The 12,184-nt window shown below is 52.9% G+C and overlaps 1 protein-coding gene across 1 annotated transcript in view; it reads left to right on the plus strand.

Moving 5' to 3' along the window:
• Positions 1-12,184, plus strand: part of WDR43 (WD repeat domain 43) — a 127,370-nt gene that overhangs the window by 112,417 nt on the left and 2,769 nt on the right. The window contains exon 8 of the mRNA XM_045287015.1: positions 10,117-10,258. Within this exon, the coding sequence (XP_045142950.1) occupies positions 10,117-10,258 (142 nt within the window). The remainder of the gene's footprint in view (positions 1-10,116; positions 10,259-12,184) is intronic.

Here is a 12,184-nt window from a genome sequence, read left to right on the forward strand (position 1 = left end):
GTCCCCATACTGGCCACCTGCTGGCCCATGAGCCTGTCACAGCTGGAGGCAGGAGTCTGAGCTGGGCCTGATGCCCCACGCAGAAGGTGTGGTGGGCGTGGCCATCCACTGGGAATGGAGGAGAGCTCTTGACACGACCAGTCCCAGGAGTGGCCTCGACTCTGTCTGTCAGAGCTGTGGACATCAGCTGGCCCTGGCTGCAGAAGGTCATGGTATCTGACTGGGCAGGAAGGGGTAGACTTGTTTGGCATTTTGGAATGAGAATGCACCCTCTGAGATGGTTCCAGAAGATCACTGCTCATCTGCGTCCACCCTCTCATGCTTCCTCTTCATGGACAGTATCCTGACCATGCTAACCCCCTGCCCTCCTTCTGCTCTGCCCTGGCCCGTCCTCTGCCCCCGCTGCCCAGGGCGAGTCCCCTCTGGAGCCCGTGCTGCTCCCCGTCCTGTGCCTGCAGTTGTTTTTTCCTCCTGCAGACCCGCAATCTCTCTCGTCTCCTCCTCCGGCGAAGGAATGAGCTCCACGAACAAGTAAAGCAAACCTGATGTTTCTTTGTTCTTCAGTTTCCTCCAGCTGCCACCCCTTCCTTTCCTCTCCAAGATGTCTAAAGAGCCGGGGACTTGTTTCCACTTCTTGACCATACTTCCAAGGACTCTTGACCCACAGCCCCTCCCCCAACTGCACAGACGCCCCTCTCGCTCCCGCCAGCCTCTACACTGGAGCAAGAAGAGGCCTTCTGCTCCTGTCAAGTTACAGCCTCGGAAACCCACAGGGGCAGGTCTACCCTGTCCAGGAGGGTCGCTGTGAGTGAGTGAGTGAACCTCCGTACGAATCAAGTCCGATGGTTTTCCTCCATCTGGACCCACGTCACCCTCTTCGACACTCTGCACATCCTCTACTCGCTTACATTGCCTGGTTCTCCTCGCCTCCCTGTCTGCCCTGGCTCAGCCTCCTGTGTGGTTTCCACTTCCTCTGCCCACCCTGCACGGCACTCTTGTTTTCTCGGGCCTTCCTCAGCTCTGTGCTCTCTGGTGGCCAGGTCTGCAGAGCTGACAGCACCTCCACTTGCGGTTTCAGCTGCTCTGGGCATAATCATTAACCGCACCAAGACCCGAGCAAAAGGATTCTTGACCACATCAGTCTTCCTGTTCTTTATCATGATGTTGCTCATTGGTCCGATGGTAGTTTTCTTTTCCTTGGGTCTCCAAGCCTATCCTGTGATCTAGACCGTTCTCCCTGTACCTGGTGGCCCGGAGGAGTCACAGATCAACCTGCCTTCCCCAGGACTCAGCATCTTTCAGTTGAAGACACCTCCCCTATCGTGCGAGAACTTTGGGGTCGGTCTTGACTCCCCTTCTAATCGTCCTGATCAAATCTGCATCTAACTTGACCCCCTCTTTTGGGGTTCCAGCCCCGCCCCCACCTATTTGAATCACTATGCCCTAAATTAGACTCTTTTAAAAAATCATTTTATTTGGGGCTCATACAACTCTTATCATAATCCATCCATACATCCATTGTGTGAAGCACATTTGTACATTTGTTGCCATCATCAGTCTCAAAACATTTGCTTTCTACTTGAGCCCTTGGTATCAGCTCCTCATTTTTTCCCCTCCCTCCCCACCCACCCCCCTCCTTCTAAATTAGACTCTTATCATCTTGGGCCAGAATTATTTCCACAAATCTATTCCCTGCCTACAGCCGCTGTGATCTCTGTTAGTTGCAGCGATATTGATGATGTCGTTTTTCTACGCATTAGGCATCATGATCTTCATTCTTTAATTAAAACGGGGCTCTGGGAAGTTTAGTAACTGTGGTGTGATAGTTTACATGACCTTTCTTGTCATTGTCTTGTAATTCAGATGGAATGATTGGATGGGATTATGCAAACGAGATGGATGTGGCCCACCAAAGGGATTGGACAGCTGGCTAACTGTGCAAATGAAGTGCGTGAAATGCTTTGTTGGGGTGGGGCCATGCAAATAAAATGTTTGGGATCAGGAGGGAAGGATTGGTCACTTTTGCCATCCCACTAGGCTTAAGAGAGAGATGGGAATGGAACATGACTCCGAGACCCAGGGCTCCTGTGCTGAGAATCTCCTGGACGCAGGTACCAGAGGGAGAGAGAGCTGGAGCACTGGAGAGGGCACAAGATGTCAGCAGCAGGGCTAGGAGTCTAGACAAGATGGCCAATGGACTGCCCAGTCCGCTCCGGGTAGAAGGCTCGTTGATGGGGTGAGGTGCCTCTGGATGCTTGTCAGGGGAGCGAGGCTTGCTGACTCATGGATGAGAGAAATGAGCACCTTTAGCTGAGGCTCACTGATGAAACTGAGGCGCCCTTGGCCATGTATTGGTGGGGCCAATAGCTTTGTAACATTTGCCTGAGGAGGGCAGAGACCAAGCTGGAGGCTGAGAGGCTGAAGGTCAGAAGAGAGGCCTGCCTGTGGACATGGCTGAGAAGAGGATGTCCTGATTAGAAAACGGTATCCCGAGTCACTCCTGATCCTAATTACTCTCATAGCTTTGCGTATGGACCGTGAGTTCTGTGTGTCCACTGCTACACATTGTCCAGCCCAGCAGGGACGTAGAGAGGGATGGCTCGCAGCAGAGTTAGTAGGAAGGCTGGCAGAGGAGGTGTGGGTCTGACCTGCATATCAGAGTGCTCAGCCTTGGGCTGTTGATGTTGGTAATGATTCTCCATGCCCCGTGGGAAGTTACAGGATGCCAGATGTCCATGAACCATGTTTGCAGTAACAGACCTGTGGCCATACAACAAGCACTCTGGATCCTGGTACCCAGTACCAGGCCTCCCTCGCATAGGGTAGGGGGTGATATAAATTGGCTCAACGAAGGTGGAGCTCAGACTTTTCAGTAATAGACTGAACTCTGGAGGTGAACTCTAAGAGGTCACCTGAGAAGACCCAGTTTCCTCTGGAGGTCTGTGGGGTGTGTGTGTGTGTGTGTGTGTGTGTGTGTGTGTGTATGTGCTGCCTCTTGTGAGGGGAGCAGAGGTGGGTGGAGGGGTGAGGTGCCTGCGTTTGATGAGCGTAGAGGGGAGTGGCTGATTCGTCTCCCCCAGAGAGGTCTACAGGGCATAGGAAGGGCTAGTCTACATCTTGGTTAAATCACTTTTTTGTGCTCAGTCCGGACCTGGAGGGGTGGCTTCTAACTCTTGGCAGTTAACTTCAGTCAGGGGCCTTCCTTTATTCAAAAGTCCTCAGACTCCACTCGAGAGGTCTGCATGAAAACAGAGTGCGTAACCCTTGTCTTTCCCTCGGAAAGCCTCTGAAGCATAAGCCCAGACTCTTATAGAACATTCTAGGTCTCCATCATGGTCCCATCCACCTTTCTCGGCTTGAGCCCACTTGCCAGGCTCTAGATTCCCAGGTCGGTTCATCCCACCGGGCCCTTTCTTGGACGGCTTCCTCAGTCAGGAAGGAAGGCCTTCCTCCCACTTCACTGCAGGCTCAGTCGGCCTGTGGAGCATCTCCAGGGACCCTGGTCAGGCCGGGCCGGGCCGGGCGGCTCCACGGTTGCCCCTTCTGTGCCGGCAATGTCTTTGTTCCATCCTACCGTACAGCTCACGTGCACTGCGAAGCATAGGACGAGGGGTGAGACTTGGAAGAGGTCAGCGAGACCGTCTAGTTGGAGACTCCCACTCTGTAGACACGCCTGTCCCTTTCATGGGAGAGTCCTCTCTGTCACCTGGTCTGTCTTGCAGGAATGGGGGCTTGGCCCATCCTCACCTTCAGGGTAGTGTGGGAGTGGGGACATGTAAGCATTCATATGGGGTGAGTGAATTTGGGAGCTACTTTTCCCAGGGAAGGAAGAGTTCAGAGGTTAATTAGCTACTCTCTACTGGCAGTGGCACTCAGTTCAATGTATGAGGGGACTTTGTGATTCATGATCTTTTATTCTCAAGATTCCACGACCTTGTGGACGTTTTCTCATTTTACTCCATTAAATCCGAGCAAAATGCTTGTGAGGTCACTTTCCAGATGAGGACACGGAAGCTCAAAGGATTAAAAACCCACATCTCCAGAGGGGCAAGGGCGGGGTTCCGACTCAGCTGTGTCTGATGCCAAAGTCTCGCTTCTAGAAGTGCCAAGCTGGACCTTTAAGAACATTCTGGAATGTACGCCTGGTTACAAGAAGGGTGCCTAGGCAAGAGGCCTCTCTTCAGGGCGGTGAATTTTAGTGGGGGACGTATTTTGGGGTTCGAAAATTAAATTTGTAAACTTTAAAAAATCTTTCTCCTCAAAGTAGACACCCCCTCTCCCCCCGCCCCTTTCTATTGATCCTGGCTTGGGCACGATTGTATTGTCTCTGGCAAATGTGTCTGAGGACATGGGAACTCTGACTTCCTGGAGCTGATGCCACTGAGAGGTCTCTCGAAGGAGAAGTCATAGCATCCTTGACCCACAGAGTGGCTGTGGGTATGGTGGCCCCTGGGAGGGTCGGCAGGTAGGACCGGATCTCAGGCTCATCTCCTCCTCCTCCTACTCCTCCTCCTCCTCTTCCTCCTCCTCCTCCTCCTCCTCTCTGTTCTCTCTCCTCTGACTCTTCCGTTCTCATGGAAGCCCTTCCCTCGCCCAGTGTGGGCTGGTGTCCAGGAAAGATTCTCTACCCAGTTCCTTAGGAGGCAGGTGGGGGCTGGCTTCCTGCAGGCTGGGTCGAGCGCCTGAATGGTTGGAATTTTGTCCTTGGAGGCCATGTTCTGACCCGGACCTGTCTTTGATTTTGTTCCTTTTCCACTTGAAACTTGAGAGTCCCTCTTCTGGTCTTTCCTCATTCCTGTGGCAAGGGTCACCATGGATGTTCTGTAGCCATGACTCTTGGTGAAAGAAGTGGACAAGCGCTCCTTACCGTGGGCCACCCTGTGAGTCGAGCTGGGCGACCGAGGCCGAGGGTGGAGGGGCCAGCATCTCGAGCTATCCAGAGCACCGGGAAGTGAGGGCAGAACCTCCCCCCCCCCCAACTCCAAGACTTGCCCTGCCTTTAAACCAGGGCTGTTCTTCGGGGAGAGTCATCCCCCAGGGCGAGGTGTCAAGCTGGATGCAAACGGGGCGCTGTGGCGTGTGCCTGGGGCTCTGGCTTTGGGATTGCTAGATCCCAATGTTTTGCCCACATTTGCTCGTGAATTTCTGACTCTGGTGTTAGCGTTGGCACACGAGCCTTTCAATTTCCGGGAGCTTAAGTGATTTTTCTGGGGCAGGAGAGGCCATCTCTGCTCACTCATAAGACCTGATTGCCTGCCCAGAAACAGCTTGGGTCCCCTCTCTGCGGGTTATCACCTCCACAGTCCTGCTCTGCAGGCCCTTAGGGGCCTGAAGGGGCCCTGCCGGATGGGATGGATGGGATGCCTTGAGGAGCTATGGAGCGATTTCTTCTCTGAGCCTCTGGTGTCCCCCGGGGTGGTCCATTGCCATTCAGAAGTGGGTGGGGTAGCGGTGGGGGCAGTCTTGTTCGGAGGCCCTTTTCCGCAGAGGTGGCTACAGAATAGTATGCTCTCCAGACCCTTAGGCAGCTGCATGTCTCCTCTGGGGACACGGATCGAGGCAGCGACAACCGCATTCACAGGGAGGACACAGAGCTGAGATCTTGTGATCAAGTAAACCGAAATGATAACCCTGTGGTTCTCCATCCTGCATGAATGTCGGACACCCGTAGGAGTTCAGAGCAAAACCAGATGAGTGTTTCCAGTGGCCTGCTCCTCCCGGCAAACAACTCCCACCGAGTTGACGTTCAGGGAGCCGCCGTGTACATCCGAGCAGAAGCGTGCTGGAGGGGAGACTCAAGAGAGAGAAGCCAGGGGGCTGGTGGCCCTGAGCTGTGAGCCCAGAAGAGGTGGACTCCACCCGCCAACTCTTCTGAGCCTTTGTTGAACCTTCTGTGCTCCTCAGGGACATCACGACCTGCTCGCTAGAAGATGCTGACGCCATAGGTCTGGCGTCGTGTGCTGGAATCTGCCATTTCCATCGGTTCCCAGGTTCCCAGGTGACTCTGATCCACCGTCCACGGGCTACCACTCCACATTTGTTTTCCGCACATAAGGTGCCGAGTTAGCCTATCTTCCCCGGGGCCGACCACTCTCTCTGTCAAAGAGACCAATTGTCTCTTTGTGACAATTCAGCTGTAGAAGGCCGCCCTGGACCTGGAACATGACCGCTGGGTTCTGTTGGGCTCTTGAGTCTCCCCTCCAGCTCAGGGCACTCCGGGTCAGAGTGGGTGCCTGCCTGGGGAGTAGACATGGCCGGCTCCGGAGAAGTGCTATGACTCATAGACATTCGCAGCTGCTGCTTAGCGCCATGTGGCAAAATTGCTTTGATTTCAGTCCTCACTAGGCCCGATACCCCTGATCGTGAGGGAATGTCCCTGAGATAGAGAAAAGACAGGGGGCTGGCAGCCCTGAGCTGTGAGGCCAGAAGAGGACCGAGCTGGGGCTAGTGACCGGGCTGGGCTGGGACCTCTGTTTGGCCAGAGGGTTGCTAAGAGCTGTTTGGCCTTTTGGGACCTGGGTGGGGACCGCGGCAGGCTGGCTTCCAGATGGAGGACATGTTTTCTCAGTTCCTGAGTTGGCACTGGTTGCTTAGCGAAAGGGAGTTGGCAGTGCATCTTGTCATGTCCCCAGGCGATAGCTGAAGAAAGCGATGACGCTCTGGAGGAGAAGTGGGGAGACATGGGCTGGAACCCCGCTTTTATCACCGAATAGCTCTGGCTGCCCTCCTCCCCTCCCCCTTGCCTGTCACACGGAAACTGGACCAGTGTTTCAGCCAAGATCTCAGAGTTTGTCCTCTGGAAAGAAAAGGAAGCCAAGTCAAGGGCAAGGGCTGATGACTGACCCTCCATGTAGAATGGGGGCGAGGAAGAGCCTGGACATGGTCCAGAGGTCAGTCCCAGGGAAGTGAGATTCCGGGAAGCTTAGAGGCTTGGCTGGTTCTGTGAATGGAGAATGAGGGTCAAGACCTTTACCCAGAGACAGGCACTTCCTGAAAGAAACCTGCTTTCCAGGGAGATCCCACCAAACACCCACGTGAGAGCCAGGTACAAAGCATGCTTGCTATCCTAATCTTTCAGGGAGCTGGCAGGGGGGTAGACTTGATGGTCTTCTAAGTGATGCTTTCTGTGAATACAGCCCACTGATGTTGATGGCATACTTCATGTGTACAACAATGTCCATTCTCCTTGTCTGAATTAGCATCAACTCAGCGTCCACGAAGCAAAAGCCATATCCCTCTCCCATCCCTGATAGCCATCAGTACTCTTTGTCACCGCGATGCTTGCTGTTGCAGTTAGGTGGTATGGTGTCAGCTCGGATTCACAGCGTCCCAGGTGAAAGAGAAAACAGGAACCATTGCCTGGTTCAATGCCATCCTCACAACTGTTGCAGCTCCTGTGATCAATTCATCTCATCGACAGTGACCCTCTACTTCAGCAAGCATCAGGCCCGTTCCCAGGGACTTATCTCTCTGCATAACATGTCCAAAGCATGTGAGACAAGGTGTCTCCACCCTCACTTCTAATGAGTCTTCTTGCTCTATTTCTTCTGAGTCAGTTTTATTCCTTCTCTCCTGGCAGTCCAACGTACTTTCAATTGTCTGCGCCCATACCGTCATTCAGATACATTGATTCATCTCCACACTTCCGTAGTTGTCATCCGACCTTGACATGTATATGAAGTGATTGAAAACACCATGGCTTGTGTCAGGCACGTTGTAGACCTCAAAGGGATGCTTTCAAGAGGTGTTGGGCAGCAGATTCACCCTGTGAGATACATTGTTCGGTTTCTTGACTGCTGTGCTGCTTCCTTGAGCATGGGTTGTGAGTCCAAGCAAAATGAAATTCTTGGAAACTTCAGTCTGTCCCTCCACTTACCATGATGCTGTTTATTTTTCCAGTTGTGGGCACTTTGGTGTTCTTCACATTGAATTGCAGTTGACATCATTGAGTGAAATGTTCATCAGTGAGAGCTTTCAGCCCTCCTTGCTGTCAGCATGCAGGTTTGTGCTATCTACACATCATAGGTTACTAAGCCTTCCTCCAACTCTGATACTGCACCTTCTTCATAGAGCCCGGCTTCCTGGATTACTTACTCAGCAGACAGATTGAATAGGTATGGTGAGAAGACACAATCATGACCCGTACCTTTCCTGATTTGAAACCATACAGCATTCCCTTGGTCTGTTAGAACGACTGCATCTTGGACCATGGGCAGGTTCTGCTTGAGCACAATGAAGTGTTCTGGGATTCCCATTCCTTTTTAATATGTGGTATGATCTACATAGTTGGTTATGATCCACATAGTCAAATGTCTTTGCATGCTCAATACACTCCAAGTAAACATCTTCCTGGAAATCTCTGTGTTCAGCCAAGATTCATCTCATGTCGGCAATGATACCCCTCATGCCACCTCCTCTTCTGAACCCGTCTTGACTATCTGGTAGCTTCCCTATCAATGTACCGCTGCTTTTATTTTTAATTGACCTTCAGCAATAGTTCACTCGCATATGATAGTAATGATATTGTTTGATAGTTCACACCTACTGTTGGGTCACCTTTCTTCAGAATGGTCACAGATATGAATATCTGCCACATCATTGGCCAGGTAGCTGTCTGTCTTTCTTTCAAATTTGTTGGCATAGATGAGCGAGTGCTTTCAGTGCTTTCTCAACTTGTTGAAACATTTCCATTGATATTCCATCCATTCCTGGAGGTTTGTTGTTCACTGATGCTTTTGAGAAGCTTTGATTTCTTCCTGTAACACCTTCTGTTCTTGATCATCGAGCCATTCTTTTTGGTCCAGAGGCTCTGAATATTCTTTCCATCTTTCTGCATCATTCAAGATTTCCCCCAAAGGATCCTTCGTGGGTGATCTTCTTTTTAAAATCATTTTATTGGGGACTCGTATAACACATATCACAATCTACACATACATCCATTGTGTCAAGCACATCCATGCATATGCTGCCATCATTGTTTTCAAAGCATTTTCTTTCTACTTGAGCTCTTTGCTTCAGCTCCTCATTTCCCCCCTCCCTCCTCCTCCTCCTCCTTCCCTCTCTTCCTCCCTCCCTCCCTCATATACCCTTGATAATTCTGGATGACTAGAATTTCATTGGGTGGTGATGGGCACTTCCGTTGAGAGTAATAGGTGTTGAAGTACATAGAAACTGATGGAGAAACAGAGTGTCAGAGTCCAGGCTAGGTATCCATGTCAAAGTGAAGGCAGGTGGCTAGCTTTCTTTGATGTGCTTCCTGATGAACTCTTGCTTGACCCAAGCAGGCTGGCGCTGAGACACTGCAGCACCTGAGAGTCACAATGTCAAGCAAAGGGAGTGCCGTTGGGTCCAGTGGCAGATCTCCTGGCTGTAAGAATGCTTTAGCTCCCAGCGGCCATGCTGTGAAGCAGTCTATCGATGAAGAAAGACAACCCAGTTGCCATTGCGTCAATTCCAATGCACGGCTGCTCCCATGCGTGTTAGAGTAGAGCTGTGCTCTGCAATGCATGGCTCTCCCATGCGTGTCAGAGTAGAGCTGTGCTCCGAAGGATTTTCAGTGGCTGATTTCCTGGAAGTATGTCAGCGGGCCTTTCTTCTGAGGCACCCTGGCTTATCTTACACCCACCTCTTGGCTCTCAGCCAAGTTGCCCAACTGTTGGCATCACCCAGGCTTGCCAGTGAGGCAGTGCGCTATGGGTAGGTGCTGTGGCATCAGCTCCGACTCACAACGAGCCTGTGGAAAACAGAATGAAGCATTGCCTGGTTCTGTTATGTCTGAGCCTGCTGTTTCAGCCAGTGTGTCCCTCCATCTCGTCCAGGGTCTTCCTCTTCCACTGCCCCTCTACTTCACCGAGCAGGATGTCCTTCTCCAGGGACTGGTCTCTCCTGACAACATGTCCAAAGTACATGAGATGAAGTCTTACTGTCCTTCCTTCTCAGAAGCATTATGGCTGTCATTCTTCGAGGACGGACAGTCCACGGTGCTTTCCACTGTCTTCGCCAGCACCATGACCCACCCATCCCTTCCTCTTCAGGCTTCAAGACCAAAGACTGAAGCAGTCAGTGCTGAACATGTTTATTTGCTTTTTCCATGGCCCTCTGCTTGCTCCACCACAGGCCCCTGGATGTTCCAGCTTGGATCCCTCTGGACTCCTGAGGACTGTACCCCAGACCATCAAGGAGCTGCCGCCCCCTCTGGACGACCTCCCAGGCACCCTTTCCACCTGGGGCATGGGCACTCGTGACGATGTTCCTTCAGGTGGGCACACCTAGGGGCCTGTCCCTGGTGCTTGCCAGGCTGGGAATAGGGGGTCTTCTCTGTTCCCAGGGGCTATGCTCTGTCTGGGAGCTTTGCCAGCCTGCCGCACTCACGCTTTCCAGCTCTTTACGTGTGGTCCACCTGTGGCTCTGCCTGCTCAGCGTGGTGTCTGGGTGCTCCCTGGCCTGGGGAAGGCTCAGAGGCTCCAGGGACTTGTGCTGATTATGGGCTCCAGCATCAGAGGCAGCTCGGGCTGGCTGAGGGACTGACCCCTGTGGTGTCAGTCTGTGGTGAGTCTGAGAGGAGGTGGAGGGAGTGGCGCTGAGTCCTCTGGGAGGGCTGATGAGCCCTCTTCCTTAGCTGGTGGCAGGACAGTGGGACGCGTGTGTGGTATCAGGAGACGGAGTTCCAGACATGGCACTGCTTCTGGGGGCCCAGCTGTGTGGACCTTGATTTGCTCTGAAAAGTGAGGTGTTGGTCTCGCCCCAGATGAAACGGGCTGCTTGTGAGGGGTAGAAGCAGGGTTCAGATAGCTATTAGGGAGGAATGCCACTGGAAGGCGAGACTGCCCAGGGAATAGCCAAGGCTGTCTGGGGCGGGGCAAACTGCCACTTTGACAGTTAGCAGGAAACTAAAATGCCTGGGAAACTTAGTGCCAAGTAGGATACTGTGTGCCATTTGGGAGGTGTTGAAGGCTTAAGAAAAGCCTATCAATATAGAAATAAAGCGAAGAGGTTATTCACGACCCTGATTTTCTCGGGCTACAGGAAATCCACCACCAGTCCCTTAGACTCTAGAGGACATAGTATGTCAACCTGCCTTTGTCCAACTCTTCTGCTTTACAGACTCCAAGAAGTTCATTTATGTCCTCAAGTCACACGGGAGGCAGACCCAGGGCAGGCGCTCTTGTGTGTGTGGGTGAGTCCCTGGAGGTTCTGAGGACTGCTTGGGAGAGGCTAGGCCCCCTGGCCCAGTGCACACACCTCTGTGAAGGGCCTGCTGGGCCTCAGGTACCCATTGGCCATTGAGTTGACTTTGACTCTGGGCCTCAGGTACCCATTGGCCACTGAGTTGACTTTGACTTTGAGTTGACTTTGACTCAGGTACCCATTGGCCATTGAGTTGATTTTGACTCAGGTGGAGCTGTGTTCCACAGGGTTTTCAGGGATTATGTTTTGGGAAGTAGATCACCAGGTCTGTCTTCAAATGCGCCTCTGGGTGGACTTAACCTCCAGTTAGCTGCTGGATGAGTTATTAACCACTTTCAGTATCCAGACATGGTACTTCAGATACCATGACATTCAATGGAGTAAGATCAGTCCTCTGTCCCTGAGAATGCCACAGGCCAGGGGAGACACAGATGTGTGGAGAGGTGAGTGTAAAACGGGTGCCTCCCCCTGACACCATTGTTTGGGGTGTAAACCAAAGCACCTGAGGTGCCGGGGGCGGGGTGGGGGAGCAAGGAGGGAGAGGGAACACTATGAAGGAGGTGGATCCCTCAGGCCCCACTCCTCTGTTCCTGGCTGACTTGTGCTCCCTCTGGGAGCTGTTCCTGTCCCTGACCCTGACCCTGGCCCAGGTGGCTCCCCCTGCTGTGCAGGCTCACAGCCCTCTTCACCAGGCCCCAGCATGAGTGCTTGCCCATCACCTGCTTCCCTAGCTGACTGCAAGGCACACAGTGGGCAAGGATGGGATTGACCTCACCACTCGCATGCCATCAGAGCTGAGCATGGTCTCAGCCACTTGCCGGGCGGGAGGGGGTGGTGGTGGGGGGCTGGCGAGAGGCAGAGGTGAGAAGAGGATGAGGGCACTCCGCGTGCGGGTGATGGTTGATGGCGTGGCAGTGAGCAGGTGGCCCGTGAGAGTCGCCGGAGTGAGATGTGTGATGTGTGGAGGCCAGGGGCGGCAGGGTTCTGTGTGGCTGGG

Source organism: Echinops telfairi, unplaced genomic scaffold, assembly GCF_000313985.2.
Source record: "Echinops telfairi isolate 266 unplaced genomic scaffold, ASM31398v2 ScPeMD7_10;HRSCAF=50, whole genome shotgun sequence".
NCBI classification, from domain to species: Eukaryota; Metazoa; Chordata; class Mammalia; order Afrosoricida; family Tenrecidae; genus Echinops; species Echinops telfairi.